The 27,050-nt window shown below is 35.0% G+C and overlaps 4 protein-coding genes across 4 annotated transcripts; 1 reads left to right on the top strand and 3 right to left on the bottom strand.

The window, feature by feature from the left end:
- Window positions 1-1,570: 1,570 nt before the first annotated feature.
- LOC123892197 lies at window positions 1,571-2,605 on the bottom strand. Its single transcript, XM_045942013.1, has one exon. It carries the CDS (start codon window positions 2,603-2,605, stop codon window positions 1,571-1,573), a length of 1,035 nt encoding a protein of 344 aa, XP_045797969.1.
- Window positions 2,606-3,712: 1,107 nt separating this feature from the next.
- Window positions 3,713-4,432, bottom strand: LOC123893190 (two-component response regulator 24-like). Its single transcript, XM_045943121.1, has 2 exons — window positions 4,191-4,432; window positions 3,713-4,096 (listed from the first exon to the last, which is right to left on the bottom strand). The coding sequence occupies exons 1-2, from the start codon at window positions 4,419-4,421 to the stop codon at window positions 3,833-3,835; spliced, it is 495 nt and encodes a 164-aa protein (XP_045799077.1). The 5' UTR covers window positions 4,422-4,432; the 3' UTR covers window positions 3,713-3,832.
- A 618-nt stretch (window positions 4,433-5,050) lies between these two features.
- Window positions 5,051-11,242, bottom strand: LOC123889496 (receptor-like serine/threonine-protein kinase ALE2). The gene is made up of 8 exons (XM_045938848.1): window positions 10,654-11,242; window positions 9,540-9,653; window positions 9,360-9,458; window positions 8,275-8,643; window positions 7,934-8,197; window positions 6,769-7,161; window positions 6,433-6,673; window positions 5,051-6,036 (listed from the first exon to the last, which is right to left on the bottom strand). Exons 1-8 carry the CDS (start codon window positions 10,709-10,711, stop codon window positions 5,340-5,342), a joined length of 2,235 nt encoding a protein of 744 aa, XP_045794804.1. The 5' UTR covers window positions 10,712-11,242; the 3' UTR covers window positions 5,051-5,339.
- Window positions 11,243-19,443: 8,201 nt separating this feature from the next.
- LOC123889017 lies at window positions 19,444-25,934 on the top strand. The gene is made up of 15 exons (XM_045938189.1): window positions 19,444-19,820; window positions 20,585-20,671; window positions 20,802-20,918; window positions 21,017-21,101; window positions 21,256-21,364; window positions 21,500-21,567; window positions 21,689-21,817; window positions 21,898-22,985; window positions 23,080-23,280; window positions 23,389-23,449; window positions 23,779-23,892; window positions 24,187-24,300; window positions 24,378-24,484; window positions 25,235-25,297; window positions 25,548-25,934. Exons 1-13 carry the CDS (start codon window positions 19,771-19,773, stop codon window positions 24,477-24,479), a joined length of 2,325 nt encoding a protein of 774 aa, XP_045794145.1. The 5' UTR covers window positions 19,444-19,770; the 3' UTR covers window positions 24,480-24,484; window positions 25,235-25,297; window positions 25,548-25,934.
- Window positions 25,935-27,050: the final 1,116 nt, after the last annotated feature.

Below are 27,050 nucleotides of genomic sequence, written 5' to 3'. Positions count from 1 at the left end.
CCACCAGCTCCCATGTTTGATTGCTTTCAATTGAATCCAATTCTTCTTTCATAGCACCTCTCCACTTTTCACTTTGTAGAGCACTATGCACATCAATTGGTTCAGATTCAGCCATGAATGCTAAATGGATCAACTCACCATCATTGTTCACTTGACCATCTGAGTTCATTTCACACTCTTGTAATCTTGCTGGTAGAACTCTAGGCCTATTTGATCTTCTCACCTCAGGCACTGGCTGATTTACTTGTTCTTCACTAACTTCTTCAATCATCACACTAGTTGACTTCTTTCTGTCATTAGTGTTCCAGTCCCATTCCTTGAGTTCATCAATTATTACATCTCTACTGATCACCACATTGTTATTGATTGGATCATAGAGTTTGTAACCTCCAGTTGAGTGATAACCAACCAATATCATCATTGTTGACTTATCATCCAACTTCTTCCTCAATTGATCTGGTGTGTGTTTGAAAACTAGTGAACCAAACACTCTCATATGATTCACATTTGGCTTGTGTCCTGACCAACATTCTTCTGGTGTGATACCCTTCAATCTCTTTGTAGGGCACCTGTTCAATGTATAAGTAGCAGTAGACACTGCTTCACCCCATAACTCCTTAGGTAAATGCTTTCCCTTCAACATACACCTCACCATATCCATTATTGTTCTATTTTTTCTTTCAGCAGTCCCATTTTGCTGTGGAGTATATGGTGGGACTATGTCATGCACAATGCCTTCATTGTCACAGAATTTTGCAAATTCATGTGATACATACTCTCCACCCCCATCTGTTCTTAGGGTTTTGAGCCTCTTACCACTTTGTCTTTCAACTGTAGCTTTAAATTTCTTAAAAATTTCAAACACATCACTTTTCTTGCTTATCGAGTAAGTCCATATTTTTCTGCTAAAGTCATCTATGAAACTTACAAAGTACCTGTTACCTCCAATTGAGTTCACTTGCATTGGACCACATACATCTAAATACACCACTTCAAGTACACTATTGGTTTTACTTGCTGCATGCTTGCTGAAGCTCCCTATGTGCTGCTTTGATTGTACACACTCTTCACAAATCTCTTCAGGCACTTCCAGGCTTGGCAAGCCTGTCACCATCTTTGATTTTTGCAGCAAGCTGAGGTCCTTGAAATTCAAGTGCCCCATTCTATAGTGCCATCTCCATTCTTCTCTGCTTGATGCAGTCATCAAGCACTTGTGATCCAGAACATTGAGCCCAATCTTGAATGTCCTATTCTTTGACATTTCAGTTTTCAACATCAAGTTACCTTTAGTGTTGTACACTTTCAGCAACCTATTCTCCATTACAATTCTGTAATCTTTCTCTAGCAATTGGCCTATACTGAGTAGATTACATTTCATACCTGGTATGTACAATACACCAGAAATCACTGAACACTTGCCATCCTTTCTTTTGATGGTTACATCACCAATAGCTTGTACTGCAAGGCTGCTATTGTCTGCAAACTTAACATTGTGATTCTGAGTAGCTTTTAGGCTTGTGAACCAATCTTTCCTCTCTGTCATGTGTGTTGTACATCCAGTGTCAAGATATCATTTCTCTTGAAGATCACTTTCATCTTTTGTAGTTACAAGAAACATAACTGAGCCTTCATCATCATCATCATTTCTAGCAATTTTGGCCTCAGCATCACTTGATTCCTCTCTGAATTTACATTCATCTGCAAAATGACCATAATTTTGGCAATTATAGCATTGTATGTGTTTCTTATCAAACTTGCCTCTTCCACCTCTGCCACTTCTTCCACCTCTTCCACCTCCATTGTAACCACCTCTACCACCATTGAACTGTTTCTTCTGATTTCCACCTCCTTTGGTATCTTGATTCTCTTTTCCATTTCCATTCTGATAACTATCTTTTCCCTTATTGCCTTGCCATTTTCCCTTTCCTTTCTTATTCTTGTTACCCTGCTGAACTTGTAATGCTACCTCACCATTGGATTTATCAGAATTTCTCTGATTCATCCTTTGCTCATGTGCTTCTAAAGACCCTTGCAGTTCCTCAACCTTGATAGTGTCAAGATCCTTAGATTCTTCTATTGCAGCTACCACATAGTCAAACTTAGGAGTTAAAGATCTCAATATCTTTTCTACTCTCATTGTACCAGACACAATTTCTCCACAAGCTTTCATTTCATTAACTAATTTTGCAATTTTAGTGAAGAATTCACTTACAGTTTCTTTCTCTTCCATTTGTAGCTGTGCAAACTTGCTTCTTAGGGTTTGTAGCTTCACTTTCTTCACCTTCTGATCTCCAGCATAAGCTGTAGCCAAGATATCCCAAGCTTGCTTGGCTGATTCACAATCTCCAACCTTTTCAAAGATATCAGGGCTTACACTTTGATGAATTATGAACAATGCCTTGTAATCTTTCTTCTTCAATTCTTTGTGTTGTGTTCTTTGAACCTCTGTTGCACCTTCTGTGAGTGATTCCACACCATTAATCACTTGATCCATCACATCTTGATAATTGAACAAGACTTTCATCTGTTTGCTCCAATTATCATAATTCTTTCCATCCAAGACTGGAAGATTCGCAGGGAATTGACCATTGTTAAAGGTTGCCATGGTTAAAGCACGAACCAGGCTCTTGATGCCAGATGTTGGCGCAGCTGAAGCTTTTGGCTTCGATCACTTTGGCCTGCACAGGCCTAGCAAGCAAGCAAGGATACACGCGCGCGCTGCACTGCACTCTGGCCACGCCAATGAGCACAGTTTCTGCAGGATCTACTATCCTTGTTGCTGCAACAATGGTGAATGGATGAAAAGAAAGAAAAGCACTTGTTTAACAGAGGAAGAAGAAGAAGAAGATTAGAGAAAAATAGAATCAGTTTTATTCATCCTCAATGGGGAAAAGTAGTTGAATACAATCACTAATCATGAGCCAATTATTTATACTAGATCATCACAATGGTTGATGATTCTCTTAAGCCCTAACCAACTAACAACTTCCTAACTGACTCTAAAACACTTTAACAACCTAGGTGAATCAAAAACTAACTGAATCTAACAAACTCTATTTAACAAACTAACTAACTTGCTTCTCAAGCAATTAGTTACACTTTCACTTTTGCTAGCTTGCACACCAAGTCAGCTTATTCACAACATGAATTAACCATCTAAAGTCTTCTTAGATTCAACAATTAGGTCCTTGAATTTATATAGGGATCAAAATACGAATTATTCAAATGTATACAGGCCTAACTAAAATTATTTACAAGTTTATGAGGACTTTAATTATAAATTATTTTAAAATTAAGGGACTTAGGAATATTAAATTAGATATAGATTTAATTAAAAAATGAACTTTGTCAAAATAAAAATTAACAAATGAATAAACACATACACAGTACACGCATTATTTCATAAAATTTCTTCTATAAAAAAATTGAGTGATGCGTGTATTTCTAAATAGTCATTGATTCGAACTTTCAAGAACCTCTTCTTCTAAGAATTGGGGTGACATAGTTTCATTTTATACCTAAATTGATAAGCAAATTAATCGAAGAAAAACCATGATTACTCAAAATTATTTGAAAAAATATCAACCACAATAGTTCGATCATTAAAAATATTCAACTTAAATTATTATGATCCTATATTATCAAGAAGAAAAATAAAAACTACTCAGTTGTCCTTATTAAATATTTATATTAAACAAGAGAGATAAGGAATTAGCATAGTTATTTCTATAAAGAAAAAGAATTAGCATAATTCTTGAACAATAAAACGATCCTTCTTGGTCAAATATCATCATATATTTACCAATTCAAGAAAACATCATATAGTATTCACTTATTGGTCAAAAAAACAACTGTACCAATACCCTTTGCCTTGTTTAGGTAATCTAGACACTCTTTCCCTCCAAGTATCACAAGGTTCGGGAGTAGGAACTGATTCAACAATATATTTCATTGTATCAATGGACAAAGGTTTCCCTTCATCATAGATATCATCTGGCCTTGCACTAAAAAATTCTTCCCATTCTGCTTCTGTAAGGCGATCCGACACACCATAAATCAAACTAGGGTACCCTATTGTGCACAATACCATAGTCGTCTGCATGCATAACAAAAATATACAATTAACAAAGTAATTATCATTTTTCACCGACGATGTATATAAATTAAATATTAAAGATATATGTACCTACCAGAATTCCATCCATGAGTGGCATATGCCTAGCCATGAGAATTAGATCAAAGGTTTGAGCAGACCAATCCGAAGAAATTATGTCCAAGGCTTCTTTCCCATTTTTTGCAAAACAAGAATCAACACCAAGTGATTTTAATTGATCTTGGTGAATCTTTCGGACACGATCATCATCATCCACAACGAGTACTCTTTTTCTTGGGGTCACTGAATGATCTTGAGGTGCTCCCATTATGCCTTGTTGAGAATTCTTGCTTCACCGGAAGGACTAATGAAAGAAAACAACTATGTGTTGAATGAATATGAGCAATGTGTATGCTAGTGAGCCTTTAAACTCAAGATATCTAAATATTTTATGATGATGCAGTTGCACTTAATTTGTCCAGAACCCTTGTTTCTCTGAGACTAATGAAAAAAAAGCAACTTTGCAAAAGAGAATGAAGATGAATGAAGATGAATGTGTTAGTGAGCATTTCAATTTATATACACTTCTTAATCACTAAATTGGAAAGAATAGAAAGAAAAAAAGAAAAAAGAAAAAAAAGGGAAGCATAGTTAGAGAGTATAACCAACCAAATTAACTAACTTCTGTTTTGTTTGTTATTGATATAGACTAATTGTTATCCGTTTAGTTATATTTTTCACTAAGTTTTCATGTTACATGATAGCGTGTTTTTAAGGCATGTGGAAATGGAAGTGGGTGTAACTCTGAAAGTGTAAGAAAAGAAGCGTATTGCCCATGGCTGAGTACCTTAGGTAGGAGAATGTAGCTTCGTTTGAATGAAACATGCATAACAAATGAAGTGATCAAAGACCCGCCGCATGTAGTAAAAAAGGAAAGGAATGTCATCAGGATTTTAGTTTTGGTTGCGGCATGTCCTCTTTAATAGACACGAAAATTGAATGGAGACACAGGATACAATTCAAGGCATTTACAACATTGTTCGAGTTACATTTCTTCCTTGTATAATAATGAATCAATATTTCAAAATTAGTCAATGTCCTGTATCTCCAACTTTTAAACATGAAAACTGCAGAAATTTGATACGCCTAAGCTAAACCAGTCACTCAAATCAATTGTTTGGATCCCTTTAGGAACTGTACACTTCAAAAACACTAAAAATACAACAAACCTTAAACCGAGTAACCATCATATCCAATTTCGCTTGGAAGAAAGTTCCCCGTGTTCACTCCGACTTCCTGAAAATCTATATAAGGATAACTTGCTTCGGATTGTTCTTAACGGACCTGACCTATTCCCATGCCTAATTGGTAAAGATAGCTCATCTCCATTAAAGCTTGAAGTTGAAAACGGTCTGTTTTCTATATCTTCAAGTGGACCAGAACTGTATTCCATCGTGATGAAGGAAGATGCTTGTCCATAAGTCAATCGAGGTGTTAACCCTCCACCGTTCCACCAACTGCTATCAGAAGGGGCAAGCTCGCCTCTAAAATCAGACTCCTGAGCAGAGGAGTCCTTCTGACTACAATAATCTCCACCAGTCTCGTCTGTGTCATTGTATATTAATTTAAGAGCCTGCACTACTTCACCCATAAAAGGTCTCTGTGTGACCTCAGAGTGAACACACATTGACGCAATAGCTGCTACCTTTGCCATGTCATCGAAGTTGTAACTTCCCGCCAACGATGGATCCACTAGCTGTTCTAAACCTTCTCTGCTAGTCAACAGTGTTCGTGCCCAAGTTACCAGATTCTCCTGTCCCTGAGGTTGAGACATATCCACTGGTTTTCTGCCTGTGAGAAGTTCAAGAAGCACAACGCCATAACTATAAACATCACTTTTAACCAGTAAATGGCCCGTCATTGCATATTCTGGAGCAACATACCTGCCAAAATTAATAGATAGAAAGGCATCAGGTTAAGGCCTGGAATTTGCATTGCATGAAAAGTATAAAGCAACCATCGGCAATTCATTACACACAAATTACACCTTCCAATCATGGAGCATAATGCATTCATAAAGCTAAATTGTAAACTTGAGAGAAGAGACAATCTGAATAAAACTGATGATTAACGAGCAGTGTGTGTAAAAACTGTATTTACCAATTACGATCTATCATGGGTTAATTAAAGTAATATATGTAAGTTACCTGGATTTCAGAGTTGTATATATTCCAAAACTTTAAAATAGTATATATTGGAAGTTCTTGAACAACTTTATAATTTGGCACTACACACACACACCAAGTCAAAATGCTGGAGACAGTGTCTATTACACTTACCCGAAAGTCCCCATCACCCGTGTAGAAATATGATTACTTCCTTCAGTTGCTTCTCTTGCCAAACCAAAATCAGAAACTTTAGGGGTAAAGTCGTCTTCTAATAGCACATTGCTGGCTTTGAAGTCCCGATGAATTACACGGGGATTAGAATCCTCGTGAAGATAGGCCAATCCTCTCGCAGCTCCCAGGGCAATTTTCATTCGTGCTTCCCAATCTAGAGGTCCCCTATTCTTGTCATCACCTGGGATCAGTAATGACCATTTAAATAATTTAATTCCACGGATAACAAAGAGTTATAGAGTGATATGAGTTCCAGAGCTAGTGAAAATATATTACCATGCAGATGTGACTCCACGCTGCCATTAGGAACTAGCTCATATACCAGGCAACGCTTGCGCCCTTCAATGCATATTCCAATAAGTTTCACTAGATTACGATGATGCAAACGGCTTAACATCTCAACTTCTGCAATAAATTCACGGTCTCCATTCTGATTATTATCTCTTGTAAGGAGCTTCACTGCAACTTCAGCCCCATCTTCCAATGTCCCACTATACACGCGTCCAAATCCCCCTTCCCCTAATACTCTCTTTGAATTAAACTTATCTGTTGCTTTCTCAATCTCAGAAAGTGAAAACGTTTTAACAGAGAGAATGGAAGTGGGCATTGTGGACATGAGGGACACTGATGTCGAGCTTGTAATACTGCTTGACAACATAGACCCCAAGCCTGCATTTACATTTACTTCCAACTATTACATAATTGACTTTATATTGAAAACCAACATAAATGTGATTTAAAGTAGTCAATTTTTTTTCAAATAAAGATAAATCGCAAAGGTCACACACATGAAAACTAATTGAAATGTGGCACAAAAGTGACATCAACAAGTAGTAACAGTAGGTAAAACAAGTCAATAAGACAAATTCATATTGTACAAACATCATTTTTCCACGAAACAGAGCTCAACAAGACAAATATCAATGTCTGTAGAAGACAAGGACAGGAGATTAAGCTGAAATAAAGAAACTACACTCAAAGACACAATCAAACTGAGGAATAATATTGGACAATTTGTTGCCCGGGTTAATGTACAATAAATAATTAGCAATCAGACTGTTATAAACCAATTATTGTCCGGAAAGATTAAGTTGTTAGGTGAAAACATTTGAATGGTTTTTATATTTAACACACTCCCTCACACAAAAGCTCTCTTTGGGCTTGAAGCATGCACAACGACATGTTAACCAACCTTGTGCTGAAATTTAAACTTTATTTTAGAAGAAAAGAAGAATGGAGACAACAAAGATCAAACAGACCACTTGGCCACAGTGGCTCTAGTGCCATGTTATGAACAAGCCAATAAACTTATTCCAAAAGCATGAGCAGATGAAGTTACACTTACATGAATGGTTTTTATATCTAACATTGACAAATATTCAGGCCAATCTAAACATCATAAATATTTATTTAAAAAATGTCAAAGTGGTCAAAATTATACCAGATCTCTTGTTTAGAGAAGATGTAAAGGCTGGGCCAACAGCACTTGATGGTCCCCTAGTCTTCCTCCATTTCAAAGTTACAGAACATGCTGCAACCAAAACCAGCAAGAGCACAAAAGAAGACAACGCAATGATGATTATGGTTCTAAGATTCATCTTCTGGTTCTTGCTAGCAAAATCGGCGCTGAATGGAAGACTACCATCAGCATTTTGACTGGGACCGCTCCCAGTTGAAGTTTCATATGGTGGCGAAGATGGAATTCCTGATACTAACAGCTTCAGTCTCAAATAGTAATGTGGCATCAATAAAGTAAGATGTTATTAGGAGAAAAACAACTACCTGGATATGTAATGTACACGACAGCGTAATCACCAAAAATGCTCTTATTTAGAGGAACTTTTTTGTGCCAAAACCTCTCGTATGTCAGGGCTGCAGTTGTGTTGTCAAACTTTTCTCCCAACGGAACCAAGTTAATATCAACAATAGTTCTTCCCTGGTTTTGATTGTCAGCAGTTGCACCCATTATCACCACCTGACTCTGTTCTAAATATGTGCCTAGCGCAACTTCATACTCTAACTCTGTCATTACTGGAAAAACAGCATAAGGAGCTACATCCAGTGTAAGTCTGACTTTCATAGGAAATACACAACCACAAGGTGAACCAAAGGGAGTTGATGTGAGAGGATCCGTACATGTTTGATCGCAAGCTGCAAGGATTTCATTACAATTGAGTATATGGTATGAGATATTGACAAGGAGGGGAAAAAACAAATGTTAGGTTCACAAATCCAATCAATTAGTTAAAAGGCTTCGTTCAGAGAAATCATTAGTTTGACCTGTGCATTTAAACAAATATTTAGCTCTATTGTATTATTTAAACCAACTACGCGTTATCATAACTTTGAAAAGTAGGAAATAATTTTAACATAGCATGGGCTGCGGAACATACAAATGTAGCTTAAAATAATCCATACCATGAATTAAAGGTGAAAAATCATTATTAGACACCCCAGAAAGCTCGAAAGAACTTATAGAGGCAAATATAGTTTCAAATAAATAAGCATGGTACCTATGGAAGAAAACTGATCGGGGTGAGGATATTTCTTCCAAATAATAATGTTTTTGACATCGTTTCTATTTATATCCTCTTACCACGGTTAACATCAGTAGTCAGTACACACTAAAAGGCTAAGAAAGAATCAGAATCATAAAATTCAGAATACTAGGTTACAAAGCAATCACGATCATGATTCCATGGACAATCTTACTTAATCAAATAGAGATTTAGAGAAGCATAACTTTTTCAAAAAGAATGTACCAAGAAAATGGAAAGGATAATAACTGTTGAGATATTTTAACTACGACTCCTACCCCCCTAGAAAGAGTACAATGGAATGATGGGTGTCTAAATTCCAAAAATTACCTTGGTCTGTGGAAGGGGGTGGAGCCCCTATGTATGGTCTCATGCTATGATGGCGTCGGTGACGATGATGATGTTTGTGTCTTGGAGCCACACTAGGACCTATACAAGAAGATTAGTCGTTTGTTAGACTCAGCTAATATTAAGTTAACAATGAGTTATTAAAATGTATAAACACTATACCTTGATAAGATGGAGATGGCACGGGTGCAGAAATTGGTGCAGAAGAAGGCTTGGCTAACCACAATTTAGTTTGTTCAAATGAAGCAAACCGCAAACTCAGGGAAAATGACTCCACTGCACGCAAAGAGCCTACATGTCATACATAATGGCACAGTATATGTACAGAAGACCTTAAAGAAATCCTTTTAAAATAAAATATCAAAACATAATCGGTTTCATTAATAGCAAAGACTAATCTGAAGCTAAATTCAAATTAGGTTCTTAGCAGACTATTTTCCGAGAAATGTGTCCATGTTTTGCATTGGATTTTGCTGATTCTAGTTTCATCAACCTTTAGTTTACTTTTCTTATTATTCATTTATTTGTATCACCGAAAAAGTGAAAGAGAATATCATCCAATATAGACAGGAGCACAAGAGCAAATAAATATTACACTGAATTCATTCAAGCATATCAACGAGTAGAAGAGTTTTCCAGTACCGCCTAAACCCAAAACAACCAATATCCAAAAAGACTGTACACTAGGAAATTATTCTCACAGTGACTGTTTTGTAAAAGTTTACAATAGACACTGAGTACATACTAACTAGTCTAGTCTCAACTCTCAAGCAATGTTGTTAAATAGCATCTATAGCGGCACTATTGCATAGCGGAATCTGAACAAATCGCTATTGTTCTGTAAACACTATATAGTACAAAATATTATAGCACTGTTGCTTAGCCCAATTTGAACAAACCGCTATTTTTTCTGCTTTTTCTGCGATCCATAGTTGAGAACACCTGTCTCAAGCTAGCACATTATTGGAATCCAATCGAATAATGAAGTAGCGATAAACATAAAGTGAATTATATTTATTATAAATATTCCACAAGAAGTAAGTAAACTATGTTTCAAACTTAGTCAATGCTGAGTTTAGTAGCTAAAGCATGTGAATAACTAGATCAAATCGCCAATGTTCTGCTTAAGTAGAATGAAATCATTAGATTAAAAAACTAAATCAATTAAACACTTAAGACAAAACATTAAAAATAAAATTATACTTTAATACAAGCAGTATTAAACTAAAATATAAAATTCTTCAATAATTCAACATTTAGTTGAGTTTGGATATACCTTGGGAAGAGAATAGTAAGTTAAGAAGAGCAAAGAGGAACATGACCGACGGCAGCATTCTCTGTCGCCGACAAAAAATCCGACGAAAAGCATGATCAGAAGAAATCACATCGGAACTGAGAAACGTCACCGGAGCAAATCATAGCTAAGAATCGCGAAGAAGAGAAGAAAAGAAACATGCGGTTGTAAACCCTAGGAGAGAGAAAGTGAAAATGGAAGAAATGAAATAGGTTTAGTTTGTGGATCCATGAAATGCGGTAGAAGATCTAGGAAAAGAGAGAAGTATGAAGTTAGAGAGAGAAAGAAAATGATGAGAGAGAGAGAGAGAGAGAGAAGGGAAGAGTGAGTGTGAGGAAGAAAGAGTAAGAGAAGAAGGAAGTTTAGTTGAGAGAATTAAATGCTGGTGGAGAGAGTGTGTGTGTAGTTGACAGTGATGATGATGAATGAATGAATGAATGAATTCAAGTTATGAGTGACGATGCATTGTGTTTTTTGTTTTTGTATATTTTTTGTGCATGAGTATACTAATACTGTTTGTTTAGTGAGTGAAAGAGCGTGAAGTAAACGGGTTTTCAAAACGACAATTTACGAGAGCCGTTTTGTGTTGCTTTAAAACTTAAAACGCGCGTTTGTGGTGGGACCCTGGAGGGGTCATAACCTGTCGCATAAAATAAATAAAAAGATAATCGGTTACTCACTTTATTTTATTTTATTTTATTTGACTAACTAAATATATGCAGGGTCAACATTTGAAATCACTGTACTAGCAAAAAAAAAAAATTGGTGAAATCCAAAAGAAAAACTACTATGTTTCACCGACATTCTTAGAGATGCAAGTTCCAAATATATCGTCAAAAAAGCATACTTTGAAGTTCTCTAAGATGAGCCACCAAAACATATGTCAAATGAATCAAGAGAGTAACTAAAATTTGCAAGCTAATAATATGTGCTTTTGTTTTCCTCGTGCCAAGTATGAGACAAAATGACTTGCTAACTCAAAGCGAGAAGATGTCTAATGCGAAGCACCAAAGTGTGGGTGCATCCATTGAGCTTAACTCTATCAGTCATCAATCAGCACTTTAGAATCACTTTTAACATGAAGATGGGTGATTCCCTGCCTCCAAACAATGTTCATTCTTAAGTACATGTCCCACATCTCTACATGAAGCGCATTACAAGGTCCAATTTTCCGAGAGTAACCCTCAATTCACTTTCCATTCGAGTCTTTTAACAAACTTCCACACTAAGCAAGGCCCGTCCTATCATTTTGAGATTCATCATAGTTGAGTTTGATATACTTTTTTACATGTAAATCTAATCAAATAATGTACGTACAAATATTTGTAGAGATAATTAAAAATTAAATTAATTCATAAAAATGACACTATAAAATTTATAAATTCTATTTCAATTGGTACAAATGTTAAAATGATTAGATTGGAATTCTATTTTGATTGGAATTTGAACGTCCATCACTCAACTAATTTATCTTAAAGTGGAATTTCAACAATTAAGCTAATTTGAGAAGAAAAAAATCTCTCTTCGTAAAAAAAAAAAAAAAAACTCTTATTATTCTTAGTCTCTTTATTTCCAAAAAAAATATATATATCAAAGTGTAGTACAATAAAATTAGGTGGGAGTGGGAGTTGGAATTATTTTTTGTTAACTTGTAATCATAGTGTCAACCACAAATTAAATTATACATGTCTCAAAGTGGCCTCCTAGTCAAGGTCTTTGTAGGTCTTTTCTATTGTGTGGATTATGTTATTGGCCGGCGAATTTGTCTTTTTCTTTGTCAATATGATTGTCAAGGGAACTTATTTTATTTTGGCTTAAATGCAGTTTTGTCCCCTGTTTTGATTAAATCGAAATTTTACCCCCCCTGTTTTAAAACGCGGATTTTTACCCCCCGTGTTTTATAATTTTTTGGATTTTGCCCCCCCTAAAATTCTACTTTCAAGTCATAATTCAAAGCTTCGCACACAACTCAATTTGAATCAATAATTCACCAAACAGATATTGAAATGACCGTAATCGAGTTATCTTTCCCAGAATCAAACCCCACTAAATTTGGAGTTACAAAGAGAGATTAATTACCGTTTTAGTGAAGGTATGTCCCCCAAAATTCTGCACAAAATCTGCTTTCGAGTCACAACTTCAAAGCTTCACACACAACTCAATTTGAATCAATAATTCACCAAACGGATATCAAAATGACCGTAATCGAGTTATCTTTCCACAGAATCAAACCCCACTAAATTTAGAGTTACAAAGAGAGATTAATTACCGTTTTAGTGAAGGTATGTCCCCCAAATATTCTGCACGAAATCTGCTTTCGAGTCACAACTTCAAAACTTCGCACAAAATTCCATTTGGATCCATAATTCACCAAACTGGTACCGAAATGACCGAAATCGAGTTATTGTTTCACAGAATCAAACTCCACAAAATTTGGAGTTACAGAGAGAGATTAATTATCATTTTAGTGAAGGTCTGTCCAAATCAATTAGTGTATGGAACTACTACTGGTATTTTTGTCATGTCTCTCACCCTGTAGCTCATTTTTCAATAGTATTTACATTTCAGGAAAGCTAACGAAATTACCCTTATTTTCATTTAAATTTCGTCAAATTTGGAGTTACGGTGTGTTTGGTAGACGATGTTGAATTCAAAGGTCATAAGTAGATTTCTGCAAAATTAGTAATTGGACAGACCTTCACTAAAACTATAATTAATCTCTCTTTGTAACTCCAAATTTAGTGGGGTTTAATCCTGTGGAAATCTAACTCGATTATAGTCATTTCGGTATCCATTTGGTGAATTATTGATCCAAATTGAGTTGTGTGCGAAGCTTTGAAGTTGTGACTCGAAAGCAGATTTTGTGCAGAATTTTGGGGGACATACCTTCACTAAAACGGTAATTAAATTCTCATTGTAACTCCAAATTTAGTGTGGTTTGATTCTGTGGAAATATAACTCGATTACGGTCATTTTGATATCTGTTTGGTGAATTTTTGATCCAAATTGGGTTGTGTGCGAAGCTTTGAAGTTGTGATTTGAAAGCAGAATATTTTAGGGGGGGCAAAATCCAAAAAATTATAAAACAGGGGGGGTAAAAGTCCGCGTTTTAAAACAGGGGGGGTAAAATTCCGATTTAATCAAAACAGGGGGGCAAAACTGCATTTAAGCCTTTTATTTTTATAAAGAAAAATAAAATATTTGAGTAAAATAAAATACAAAATGAGATATTCTTGACCCGTGATAGTAATGCTCCTTTTTATTTTAACAATTGCTTTTGCTTTGTTTGGACTGAGAAACAGAAGTGGAACAAAAGAATGTTAACAGAATAAAATTTAGCACAAATGTACGATCATCATGGTAACTTTTCTTCTTTTATTTAATTTTGTTTGTAAAATGTAAACATAAATTATGTGTGGTAAAAGAATAAGGGCAGTTTCACCATAAATATATTTCAAATGATAAAAGTATTAGTGTGTTAATACAGGTTAACTACGATAAAAAAATAGTGGAATTAGCATATGACCTTGATGCCTTTGCAACGGCGTGTGTGAGTAACATGCTTTGTTTGTCTCCCAATAAACTAACCTTATTCGACTACATTTGTGAGATTTCTAACGACTTCATCCACTACCGCTTTACAATCAAGTTCAACGGTAACACGTTGAATACCCAGCTTCCTTAGCCACAATAAAGCTTCATATAAAGCCAATAGCTTCAGCCTCTTGAAATGGAATACTTAACGACTTAATTAGCCTTAACAAATTCTTCTTTTTCGTCTCTAATTCACATACCCACAATCTGATCGAAAATTGTAACATCCACATTGCATTTTAACTCTCCCAGTGCTGGTTTACACCACCTGTTAGCGTGACCTCCTGGTTCAATATTGTCGTGTTGCCCACGCCTAACTCATATGCACTAGAGGTGGAAACTAAACTAGTTACTATGATACCCAATTCATTCATGTTCATGACAAGATTATATATATTAACACCACTTACGGTGAGTGATGTTACTAGTTACTACCTCTTGATAATTGCTAGTGGATTCCTTCACTGCCAGCCAATCCTTCAACGTGTCCATAGCTAATTTGATTGAAGTTTTAATAGGCCTAATCGCGTCCTCCCAATAGAGCTAAAGATCAAATTCAAAACTTCATGCATACGATTCAAATTTTTCACCATTAAACCAAATCTAGTGAATGACTTCACTTTCTTGTTTTCAATGTATATGACTTAGCGTCTGTTTGGTTGTGCGTTTTTACGCCCTATACGCGAGTTTGCTTTTCCAGACGCGAGTTTTCCAATTTCTGAGGTGTTTGGATAAAAACAAAAACGAATCATGAAACGTGATTCTTCACTCCAAACGCGAGTTCAATGGAAGCTACAATTCCAAGCTTCCGCGTCAAAGGAAAATTGATTTGGAGATATTTTCTTTAAATGCTTTTTATTCTTCTTTTTTATTCCCTATCTGCCCTTGACATACTGCCTTTCCCAAATTCACCCTCCAGATCCACCATTCGAACAAGCTACATGTTACTTTTCCCCTCTAAAATCAACAACACCACCAATTTGTTTGAGCACTGTAGCATGATGATGATGAGGGAAACGAGAGATTAGATGAAAAAATTGCTAGAATATGGTAGAAGAATATTGAGAGATGGGGAAGGAGAAACGAAAAAAAGGGTATGATAAAGTTGAGAGATGGAAGGAGAAAAGGTAGAAGGTTATTGAAGATTCTGGAAAAATTCTAGAAAAATGAATGATGGTGGTGTTTTAATTTTGACAAAAGTTGTGGTGTTTATTTTATTTTTTCTGAAAGTAAAACAGGTGGTGGTGTTATTAAGAGAGATACAGGTGATTTTATTGGATTTTGTTTACCAGTGTCGAGCTGCTCTTTAAAAAATAATATTGGTTGGAGTTGGTGGGAGTTGGAGACATTTTGGTAATTTACAAGTTTAAAAGCAATTTTGATACCAATTATCCAAACATCACAAATTGATAAGAATCACTTTTATTTAATGTATCCAAACATAAATCATGTTACCTAAACTCACTTTTAACCAAAATCAATTCTCTCAAACTCAATTCTTTCAAACTCAATTCTAGCAACCGTCAAACCAAACACACACTTAGTATTTTGCAATGGATTTGAATAAAGCTTACATTTATTATTATTATTATTATTATTATTATTATTATTATTATTTGTTAAGAGTCTCACATCGGTTGAGAGATGGTCTGACTAAGTGTTTATATACTAGAGGCAATCCTCACCTTACAAGCCGGTTTTGGATGAGTTAGGCCCAATACTCATTTCTAAGATGATTATTATTATTATTATTATTATTATTATTATTATTATTATAATGAAATTTCTTGTGAAAAAAAAAAGCTTTCTATTAAGCTTTCTATAAAATTGGTCAAAAACGTTCTAATTTTTGAATCATAGAATTACAACTATCTATGTATGTTCTGGTTAGCGACTTAGCTCTAATAATAATGTACTATATAATATAACAATTGAGATTCAATCTCTAGTTGTTGCATTTGGGTAAAAAATATTGTCTTACGATGATGATGGAAGACATATTTGATCACTTCCTCGACAAATATTAGTGGTTTTGCATTGTAAAAAATAAATAAAAAAATAAAAGTATCACTTTGTCACATATTTATGAGAACATGTAGAAGTAGTTTACAATATTAAACACCTATATTATTAATTTTGTTTAGTCGGTCCTAGTACCGGATATCAAGTTTTCAAAAACAAAAAAAAAATTGGTGTTACGAAAAAAAATTGTGTTGCCAATTATCATGTTTTGATTTTAGAATTGGTTGCGGTGAACTGAGATCTATGTGTGCCTTGTTTTAATTCTACATAGGTTTGCCATTTGATTAGAGCTTGTTTAAAATTTTAAAAAATCATTAGCTCTTATACTAATATTGAGAGGTTGAGAGTGGCACGGTGGTCAATGTAATATGTACGTTAGAGGGTTTAGTTAATGAATTAGTAGTCTTCCATTTATATGGTTTGCATCAGGTCATTTAAAGTCAACCCTTGGAATAAAGTTTTTCTTAAGCAAGATATTTGTTATGTAGTAAAATATCTTGAAAAATTGTTGTAGTGTTGATTTTTTTTTTTTTTTGGTAGAAAGTACCGTTGATTCTTAATATGAAAGGTTAGTGAAATATATCCTCAACTTTATTTTACGGAGAAATTCTGAATTCAAATTTAGGGGAAGATGTTCAATCTAACAATATTCATATTTTATGGCTGAATTGTATCTCCATTTTTTAAAATATGGCTGGAGGCAATTTGCCATATTACACATGAGGTTTGTTTGCTCCTTTAATCTTAATCTTGGAATTAATACAAATTTTGGAGAATTTTTTTTTCGTTCCCCACAAGTACTCGCTTCCTGCAAAATTTTCAAAATATTATGAAAAACAGTTGTTCACTATTTAATTGTGAACAAAAATAAACAAGTGAATGATAAAAAATATTTAAAGTTCACTTAACAAGCCACTCACTAATGAAAGTGATAAGAAATAAACATCAAGAATGAACATCCATTAAAATACTAACTTAATTGTTTATAACATTTTATATTTTGTAGTATAAAATGAATAAATGAAGGAAAGAAAATACATTGCATAATTTTGTATATAAAAATAATGCAAAGAATTTATATAGGAAAAGTCTCAATTAAATATAATTAGAAACTAACACTTAGTCCATAAATTATAACTCAACTAACATAAATGTCAAAGTTGCTAGTGTTGAACGTCAAGATCGGGTCCGAAATTGCTAGTGTTCGAAGCCCGTCTATTGATAAAATAAAATAAAAAATTCAACAGCTTAAGATAGCTTACTATCTGTTGGGAAAAACAGGCATAGAGAAAATAAAAAAATGCAACCACAACAGAAGAATATAACGTGGAAACTCTAAAACCGGAGAAAAACCACGGCCTTGTCTAAACCGACAACCAGAGAATAAACACTATTTGAAAATTGTTACAACACATAGACTTCACTCTCAACCACCCCATGACCCCGGAACACCCACACTCACCAAAGTAAATATTTGAACTACATCTCAAATACTCTAAAACAAGAGCATAAGAGGAAAAAAAAAATACACAAATATAAACTTAAAATGTTTACAAGTGCTACTGCTTAGTGTGTTGAAACAAGGAACTTGAGGTCTCTATGTATAGCATTGAGCTCTCCCACACTTCATTGTTCTAAGCAATGTGAGACTTCTCCAATATAATTTTCTTGACCTTTTTTCCTTCGTTAGCCATGTGAGACTTACATTGCAATCAACCCCAACACTATCGTATTTAAATAAAGAAGTATTTTGAAGCTTAACTTATACTCCCTCCGTCTCAATTTGAATGAGTCATTTGCTCATTTCAACATATTAAGAAAAATGTATGAGTGAATGAGAGATAGTATTAATTTTACCAAATTACCCTTGTACTAAAATCCAATTTTAAAAAAGTAGATTCTATGCACTTTTCTCCAAAAGCATTTATAAGGGGTAAACATGGAAAAATGACATAGAAAAGTGAAACGACTCAAGTATTATGGGACAATTTTTTTTTTTGAAAATAGCTCATTCAAATTGGGACGGAGGGAGTAAGTCAACTAGTTGATTGGGGCTAGTATAGATACTAATTGAAGTGGTTGATTTTTGCATAGATAATTTTCTGTGAGATTGTTTTGTAATAAATCGATTTTGCATGGTCAATCTTTAGTTGATTCAGTGATAATTGATGCTGGACTCTGTAGAAAGAATCACTGTCTGATCTTTCGCAACTGCGATCAGAAGGGAATGACCCGAAATCAAATTAAATGTTACAGGGAGCCGGATACTACAAAAATAAAATTGATTTTGCATGAAAATCAACTTATGTCAATTTATAGATTGAAATGAAAATTTATTAATATGTAAAACATCATTGACATAACACAGGAAAAACTTGTTGATAAGAACTAAAACAATTAATGAAAGAGCAAAATTGGTCAAAGTTTGTAAACCTAATAACCAAATTGCATTAAGTTGCCAAAAATGACTTATACGGTTGAAATCACATCAACATTGAACTTAATCATAATTTATTCACTCACTGAATTGAGGATAAACCATGCTTGAAAAATTGAATCTATTCATTTTATAGATTGCTCAGATAACAATAGAAGAATTATATTTTTTCACAAGTTTAAAAATTGCTCATTTCAAAGGTTTTCAAGTTGTTGAACTTTGTATTGATTCACAACGGAAATGCCGACAACAACCTTTCTTTGTTTGGGGATAGGAGCTTCGCCCGGCGAAACCCCATGCTTTGAGAGCTCCTTTCTGCCGACACTTTCTTTCTCTACTCGGGAGTAACTTCAGTACCTAGGAGTACTCTTTCAGGATGCCAAACATACATGAAAAGTCTCAACTTTGACTCACAAACGCCACCCTCACCGGGTAAATCTGGACCGGATAAGGGCAACAACTTCTGTAGGTAACGACTCAAATTCTTATTTTCATTTATTTATAGAATTGTAAACCAACCAGTATTTAAGTAAGTTGGCTTTATAAACCTAATAAGCGATAAATTCTCTCTACGAATATTAAATATTGCTGTATACCTAAATCAGGGAGTCCGCATACATTATCATTAAAATTAAAATGACTTTTTTAGTCATTTCACAAACCAGAATATTTAGTTTGACCTAATGGATAAACGTTGAAAGACATCCCTTTCAAAAAATGAAAAATTTGCCACTAACAAAACAAATATTAATATTCACACTTTAGCCCCATAATTTAAAGAATATTCTAATATAGCCTAAGACTTCTGTTAATTATTCTATTATCGTCGTCTCTCTTAGGTCTCTGCCCCTTTGTAATCAATCCAACACGAACACGGAGGAGCCTCTCTGAAACAAAGCCACCAGAGAGAGACACAGAGAGAGAGAGAGAAGAAGCTTCGTTAATCTCTGCTTCCTATAACTCTCTCTGATTGGATCCTCTCTTTCGCTTCTCCTCCTTAATCTTCATCCTTCTTCTTCTTTCTTCTATTGTTCTATTCTCTACAAATGACGAGAATTAATCCGAATCGTGATCGCGCATCTAATTATAACTGCGGGTAACGATTCCTCCTTTTCCGATTCACCGTTTTTCTCTTTGAATCTGTTTCATTTCCATTTAAATTGAATCATTTTTATTTTTGTTAATTTTCATTTTAATCTAACTTAAAGATAGATGAGGATTTTGTTAATTATTGAATTACAGGGTTTCTGATTTGGGTGGAAATTTGCGAAATTTGATTAAAAAGATGATTTTAGATTGATCATTAGGATCAGCTTAAATTGTGTTCAATATGCATCTAATGTGTTTGATGTATTGTTTCTGAGGTTGGATTTCGCGTGCTGTTTAGTTTTGAAGCTGGTTTCTGTTTTGTTGTTTGATTTTAAGTGGATTTTTATTTGTTTGACTTTAAGATTGACATTGACAAAGACAATAGTTAAGGAATGAAGAGTTATGTGAGCTTGGCAGTGTACACTCACTTGGGATTTTTTTATTGATTTAGATGGGTGGTTGTGGATCATGTTAATTTAATTTTCAGAATTTTCTTAATACTTAAATCATCTTTGAGTATGTGTTCATCAATTGAAGCAGAAATAAAAGCTTGCACCCGTTTGTATATTATCCGGTCTTTAATATAAGAAATTTTTTACTTTTTAGATTCGTAGAATGATTGATGTATTTGGTCTAAAAAAATGGACCAGATACATCAGTTATTCCATGAATCTAAAAATAAAAAGTTATGTTATATAAGGGATTAGAGGGAGTAGTTTTTTGTGCAAGATTTCTCTCATCTGATGTGTTGAGTTTGTTGTTCAATTGTAGCAATGTCTTTAATTTGCTTGCACGGAGAGAGATTTCACCGAGGACGAAACATGTAGCAAGAGATGCAAAGCGTGGCCTCCTGTCATGGTATTTAAACTACTTCAGTCTATAATGATATCTAGGAAAAAGCAAGCCTCTTGAGGATGTGGTTTTTGTTATGTGTTTTCTTTATGAAAAGCCGATTTTCTGGTCTAACATCTCTGTAAATGATTCTCAGGGTTGAGGCTGATTCACTGCGGCATTTGTCAGCTAAGTATTGCCCTTTATTACCTGCTCCAAGGTCTACTATTGCAGCAGCGTTTAGTCCAGATGGAAAAGTTCTTGCTTCCACGCAGTAAGTTGCAACTACTAGTTCTAGTTCACCACCTCATATTATTAGTTTGAAATAATTACAGACTCTGCGATTAATAATTTTTTGTTTGCCATTTGTAGTGGCGACCACACAGTAAAGATAATCGATTGTGAAACTGGACGTTGCTTAAAGGTGTTAATGGGCCATATGAGGACACCTTGGGTGGTAAGCTTCAAATCTGCATGTTTACCTGAATTTCTTTTGCATTTGTTTTTAGTATTCGTTTGCCTTTTACTTTTTTAGTATTGATTATAGTCTACAGAAAGAATAAATGTGCTTCGTCCTTTCCAATTTTAATTTATGTGCTAAATGACTACAGGTTAGGTTCCATCCATTGCACCCGCAAATACTGGCCAGCGGGAGCTTGGATCAAGAAGTTCGATTATGGGATGCTAACACATCAGAGTGCATAACATCTCACCATTTCTGTATATTTACTTGCTGTCTATCTCATTTTATTTTCCTAAATTACCTTTGCTACTGTTACTAAATTTGTTTGTTTGTTGTCTTTCTTGTATTGATTGGGTTCTCTGTTCGATGAATTTATTGGATATTTTTCACAGATCGACCAATTGCATCCATTGCTTTTCATGCCAAAGGAGAAATAATTGCCGTTGCATCAGGCCACAAGGTAGTCATTTTTTCTGAGAACCTCCCATGCTGTTTTTATAAAACATCTTTATTGAGTTACTCAACGTTTTGATGGGTTTTTTTCTTCATGTTCTTATATTGTGTTATGGAATACTATGTAGCTTTACATATGGCACTATGACAAGAAAGGCGAAGCATCCTACTCGCCTATTTTTGTGTTAAAGACAAGGCGATCTCTACGGGCTGTGCATTTTCACCCTCATGCTGCGCCATATCTTTTAACTGCTGAGGTCAATGAACTCATGTTTTTGGTTGCCTATATACCCATGCTATTCAGAATGTTAGCTAACATGCTTGTATTGATGCGCAGGTCAATGATCTTGACTGTTCAGATTCCTCAATGACAGAGGCAACATCTATTGGTTATTTACAATATCCCCCACCTTCCTTTTTTGTCGCAAATGTTCAACCTGCGGAGCATGTTACTTCGTCCAGTGAATCACCTAATGTGTCATTGCCTTTCTTCTTCGTTCCTTCATATACTGTTGATGAGTCTAGAGAAGAATTACCGCATGCTAGTCATGACATTGGCTCAGGTAGAATACAAATTGAGTCTTCTGCCATGGTTCAGTTTCAAACGAACACAAATGCAACAGAACAATATGATGCTACAGTGTCTCCCATGGATACAGTCTCTGAGATGGCCACTAACTCTCCTGCGCACACTACTTTCTCTAATGGAATGAGAGTTGGCATCCGGAACCTCACAGTGGATGGTATGGAGACTGATGAAACCAGACCTGCTGAAGGAAGTCAACACAGAAACCCTACTGATGCAAGTTCTCTCAATGTTATGTTACATGGCCCATCTAGACAAACTGCAAATCGTGGAGTTCATTCAGAGGGTGGCCAATTTCATCAGGTTGTTTCTTCAAGAGATCCAAGTGGATGGGAATTGCCTTTTCTACAAGGATATTTGATGGGTCAAAGCCAAGTTGGTATCCCTTCAATGCATTCTCACACGGGTGTTACTCGTGACACTCTACCTCAACAGGCTCAACAGATTAGTTCTTCTGTAACATCTAATAGTAATACTCTTTCCACTTCTAATGTTAATGTAGCAGTCCCATCTTCAGCAATGTCTGGAAGCATCAACATACCCGGATCTTCTATAAGATCAGGTTTTCGGAGTCATTTATCACAACCACATACACCTGTACCAGAATCTGGAAATCTTGCTGCTTCTATTAATACCCCACATGATGGATCTGACATCCAAACACTCATGAACCGAATTCAGTCAGAACTCGCTACATCCGTGGCTGCAGCGGCAGCTGCAGCTGCTGAGTTGCCTTGTACCGTGAAGTTAAGGGTATGGTCTCATGACATAAAAAATCCATGTGCCCCACTAAATGCTGAAAGATGTCGTCTAACAATACCTCATGCTGTCCTCTGCAGGTACCTTCTGAAATTATGCTTTTCACTCCAGTTATGTAATTGAAATTATATGCGCTTTATGTTTGTATTTCACGATTGTGTTTGCACTTTGCAGTGAAATGGGTGCCCACTTTTCACCATGCGGTAGATATTTAGCTGCCTGTGTTGCATGTATGCTTCCACATATTGAAGCTGATCCAGGATTACAAACTCCTGTACATCAAGAGTCCGGCATTGCAACATCACCAACTCGGCATCCAATATCAGCACACCAAGTTATGTATGAGCTGCGGATCTATTCTCTCGAGGAGGCAACGTAAGACAAACTTCAACTAGTGCTGCTAAGCATTTACTATTTCTTGTGCAGGTTTAAGTGAGTCCATTACATTTTAAACTAATTTTGTTATCAATACTTGTTAAACAGATTTGGATTGGTGCTTGCTTCTCGAGCAATTAGAGCTGCTCATTGTCTGACTTCAATTCAGGTCAGTTTAGTACTTCATCATATGCTTTCTCGTAATCACAATTCTATCTCCCCCTCTCTGCATGTGTCTGTACCTTGTTTATATATTCATATTTCATGAATGATTTCTTATCTCCGAGGCAAAGATTACACATGCCCTTTTATTTATATGTGCTTCTGACACCAAACCAAAATGATAAATAAAAGTGCAGTAATCCCTTTGTTATTCTTATGACTTTCTTTGAATATTAATAGCTAGTTCTGTCACTTTTATCGAGTTTAAATATAATTTGTAAAGCAAATTTCTTCATGGATTGATTTTGATTTTTACAACTGCTGTTTGATGTGTAGTTCTCACCTACATCTGAGCACATACTCCTTGCCTATGGTCGACGTCATTGTTCTCTTCTTAGATCCATTGTCATTGATGGAGAAGCAACATTACCTATATATACAGTTTTAGAGGTGAGCTGCTCTTCCTACCTGTTGTAGTTTTGTATGATCTTTGGTTACGAAGTAAGCATGTTTTTGAAACATGAAATTAATAAAGCATGCATGAGGTCCTAGGTTCGATCCTCATTAGCTCCATTTCTAACAGAAAGAAATATGAAATTAATATTCTGTAACTGTTGTCTTGACTACCAATCAACTGACTGTGCTCAATCTGTGAGCTGGCACTGAATGTTGTCTGATAAAATTGTTTTAGGTAAAATAGTTTTAATCTGAATTTCATGTCTCGGAATTTGCATTGTATTTTAGGTATATAGAGTTTCGGATATGGAACTTGTTAGGGTGCTTCCTAGTGCTGAAGATGAGGTCAATGTGGCATGCTTTCATCCTTTTCCTGGAGGCGGGTTAGTTTATGGAACAAAGGTATGATTTTACTTGGGGGAGATCAGTGTGGTATGCTTTCACTTCCATGGTTTAATTGTTAAATTTTTTGTTTGTAGGAAGGAAAGCTCAGGATCCTCCACTATGATGGTGCTCACCCAGTGAATGGCACTGGACCAAGTTACTTTCCTGAGGAGACGATCGTCGGAGTCAGTCAGTGAGCAAGGTTATATATTGATTCTTTTCGGGATAACTATAAAAGTGATGTTTGGTTTTGAATTTTGTGAATATAAATGTTTGATGCGTATTAAATTTGATCTCGGGTGGGGATTAAGGATACACTACGATGATGGTGTATTTACCAAAAATCCATTGTTGATTAGTAGAACAGTTATTTAAGATAAATTAGAAGAATCTAAGTTAAAAAGGAATACCATAGCATTTTTCCTCACTTACAAGATGTTTGATTTTCATTCATTGCTTGGGGTTTTAGAAACTAAAAAAATACATATTAAATTGACTTAAATATGTTTCTGGTCTCTAATAGTCTGGTTTTTAGTCCTTGTATATTTTTTTAATGGTTGCTGTAATGTAATATTGTTTTTCCATAGTCCTTGTTTTTTGATTAAGTCTTTACAGTATATATTTTGTCTGTTTAAGTTTCTGTATATTTGGTTTATGTTCAATTAGTTCTTTTACGATAGGGATTCAAATGATAAAAAGTATAATATAATGATTGATTCAGGAATCCTTTTGATATGTTTGTTGTATTTTTTCTTGGCCCAACTTAAGTAACTTCCTATCTTTGATCAATTTAGAAGAAATTGGATATTCTTACTATATCAGCATCATCTTTATTTAAGAAACACATGCTTTTGTTTTTATTAGTCCTTTACGCTAATATGTATTTGGTTCACAATGATTGACATTTTATATATTTATCCTCAGTCCTCACAAAGTTACCATCTAATTGTAGGTTTTAACACGATTGGAGATGGAACTCAGTTATCCGCTTCACATTATCTTTTTTACCAACGTGGTAAGCCTTTTGTACCCCTAACCTCCTTTGTGCCTTTTTTTTTTTTTAATTGAATCTCTCAAGCAGTTGAGCTTTCTCACCATGACATTTATATTGATATTTAACCTTGATTTTTTAACCAACAACTCATGCAATTAAATTAATTGAAAAACCAATTAAAACTCAACTTCTTGAGAGGTATTAACTTGATGAAATCGTCCTTCTTCTTTTCATCTGCGAGTTGTTTTAAACGGATCTTATCACCATGCAGCTGTTTCCGCTGATGATCTGTACAAATCCAACATCATCATATCCAGTGCTGAGCGCAGACAACCAAGAACTGGAACTTCACACTCACTGCATTAGCAAATGTATATTTTTGTGTTATCGATGTATGAGTATGTATTAGTATGTATAATATTCTCCTTTGTAAAAATGTCTGTGTTCTGTTTTTCTCCTTACCATCCCTTCCTCATGCCCATTAGTGGGGGGATATTCCTTTTGGGAAACAAATTTATCCTCATCAGAGAAATATCATAATTTAGGGACATAAATTTACTTTGTGAAATTTTTACATGATCTTATCAAGTACATTTGGTATTTGCATTTTTTTTTTAAAAGTAAATTTGGGTATCTTGAGTTTCCCTTTTTGTTCCAATTAAATTTAAATTCCTACTAATACTATAATATCATTACTTACAGTAGAACCTTCTGTATTAACTACGGATGGGCAAAGTTTGGTTTTTAACCAAAACTGTCTGTGAACTGAACCAAACTTTGTAATTTGTTAAAACCAAACTGAACCAGTAATCATTTAACTTGAACTGAACCAAACGGTTCTTTAAATTGTTGAACCAGTTTTGCATTAAACAAAACAAAACCAAACTGTTGATTAGTGAAAATAAAAATGAAAAGTGGTTCACGCCGTCCATCTATAATTTCATCAATGTTCCAAATGTTTCTAGACTTAAATCCGACGGTGGAAGTGAAATCTCTTCCCTACTCAGTTCCGTACTCTAATTTTAATCTCTTTCTCTTCTTGCTTTTTCCATCTCATTTCTCCTCCGGCTGCATTTATTGATGAAGCTCTAGATCTCAAATAAATAAGATTGAAATGGAGAAATATGTAATTGTATTGATTGAAAAACAGATGAACAATTACACAGTTTATGAAAATGGAAAATGAAAATAACAAAGGTAACAAACTAGTAGAGAGAGTCTACTAGCCCCAAAGCACTAAAGTGCCCCAAATCACTAAAAGTGATCCCATTAATTCTAACTGAAATTCTAGCTAGGTTCTTTCTTGTGCATAACACTCCTTATATAGTGGAGTAAGTCCTCATGCACTCATGCCACCTCATCACACCTTAGTCTTGGGCCAAAGTCAAGGCCCACTTTCACATTCAAGTCTCTATCATTTATCCTCCGTCTGAGTTGACGCATCGGCGGCGATGTTTCCAACGATTCACCTAATAACTCCGATTTATAAACTCTGTACTCAGCAAAAACAAATTTTCATGCCTTTTCTATAGCTCACGCCACCGCTGCCATAGCTTGCGTCGTCGCCGCCATAGCTTGAGACTTCAACTCTCTGAATATAATTCTTTTTTGTTTTTATTTTGGTTAAATGAATTATGTGGAGGGGTTAAAATTATGAATGAATTGAAATAGGGTGATGAATAAATACATATAAAATGGAGATGGGAGTGAATCACTCAAAACTCACCGAGTGATGCAGCGGGGTTAAAATTTTGAATGAATTGAATGCTGGTCA

Source organism: Trifolium pratense, linkage group LG6 (genome assembly GCF_020283565.1).
Source record: "Trifolium pratense cultivar HEN17-A07 linkage group LG6, ARS_RC_1.1, whole genome shotgun sequence".
In the NCBI taxonomy this organism is placed as follows: domain Eukaryota; kingdom Viridiplantae; phylum Streptophyta; class Magnoliopsida; order Fabales; family Fabaceae; genus Trifolium; species Trifolium pratense.
This window is presented reverse-complemented; position numbering and strand designations above follow the sequence as displayed.

Bases quoted from the DNA above. Each gene is read 5' to 3' on its own strand.
- LOC123892197 (XM_045942013.1), bottom strand. From the start codon at position 2,605: ATGGCAACCTTTAACAATGGTCAATTCCCTGCGAATCTTCCAGTCTTG.
- LOC123889017 (XM_045938189.1), top strand. From the start codon at position 19,771: ATGACGAGAATTAATCCGAATCGTGATCGCGCATCTAATTATAACTGC. The intron at 20,672-20,801 runs GTATTTAAACTA...AATGATTCTCAG, and splicing joins AAGCGTGGCCTCCTGTCATG to GGTTGAGGCTGATTCACTGC. The intron at 22,986-23,079 runs GTACCTTCTGAA...TGCACTTTGCAG, and splicing joins CCTCATGCTGTCCTCTGCAG to TGAAATGGGTGCCCACTTTT.
- LOC123893190 (XM_045943121.1), bottom strand. From the start codon at position 4,421: ATGGGAGCACCTCAAGATCATTCAGTGACCCCAAGAAAAAGAGTACTC. The intron at 4,097-4,190 runs GTAGGTACATAT...TTATGCATGCAG, and splicing joins CACTCATGGATGGAATTCTG to ACGACTATGGTATTGTGCAC.
- LOC123889496 (XM_045938848.1), bottom strand. From the start codon at position 10,711: ATGCTGCCGTCGGTCATGTTCCTCTTTGCTCTTCTTAACTTACTATTC. The intron at 9,459-9,539 runs GTATAGTGTTTA...CTTCTTGTATAG, and splicing joins GCCATCTCCATCTTATCAAG to GTCCTAGTGTGGCTCCAAGA. The intron at 7,162-7,933 runs GTATAATTTTGA...ATGTAAATGCAG, and splicing joins TTCTCTAAACAAGAGATCTG to GCTTGGGGTCTATGTTGTCA.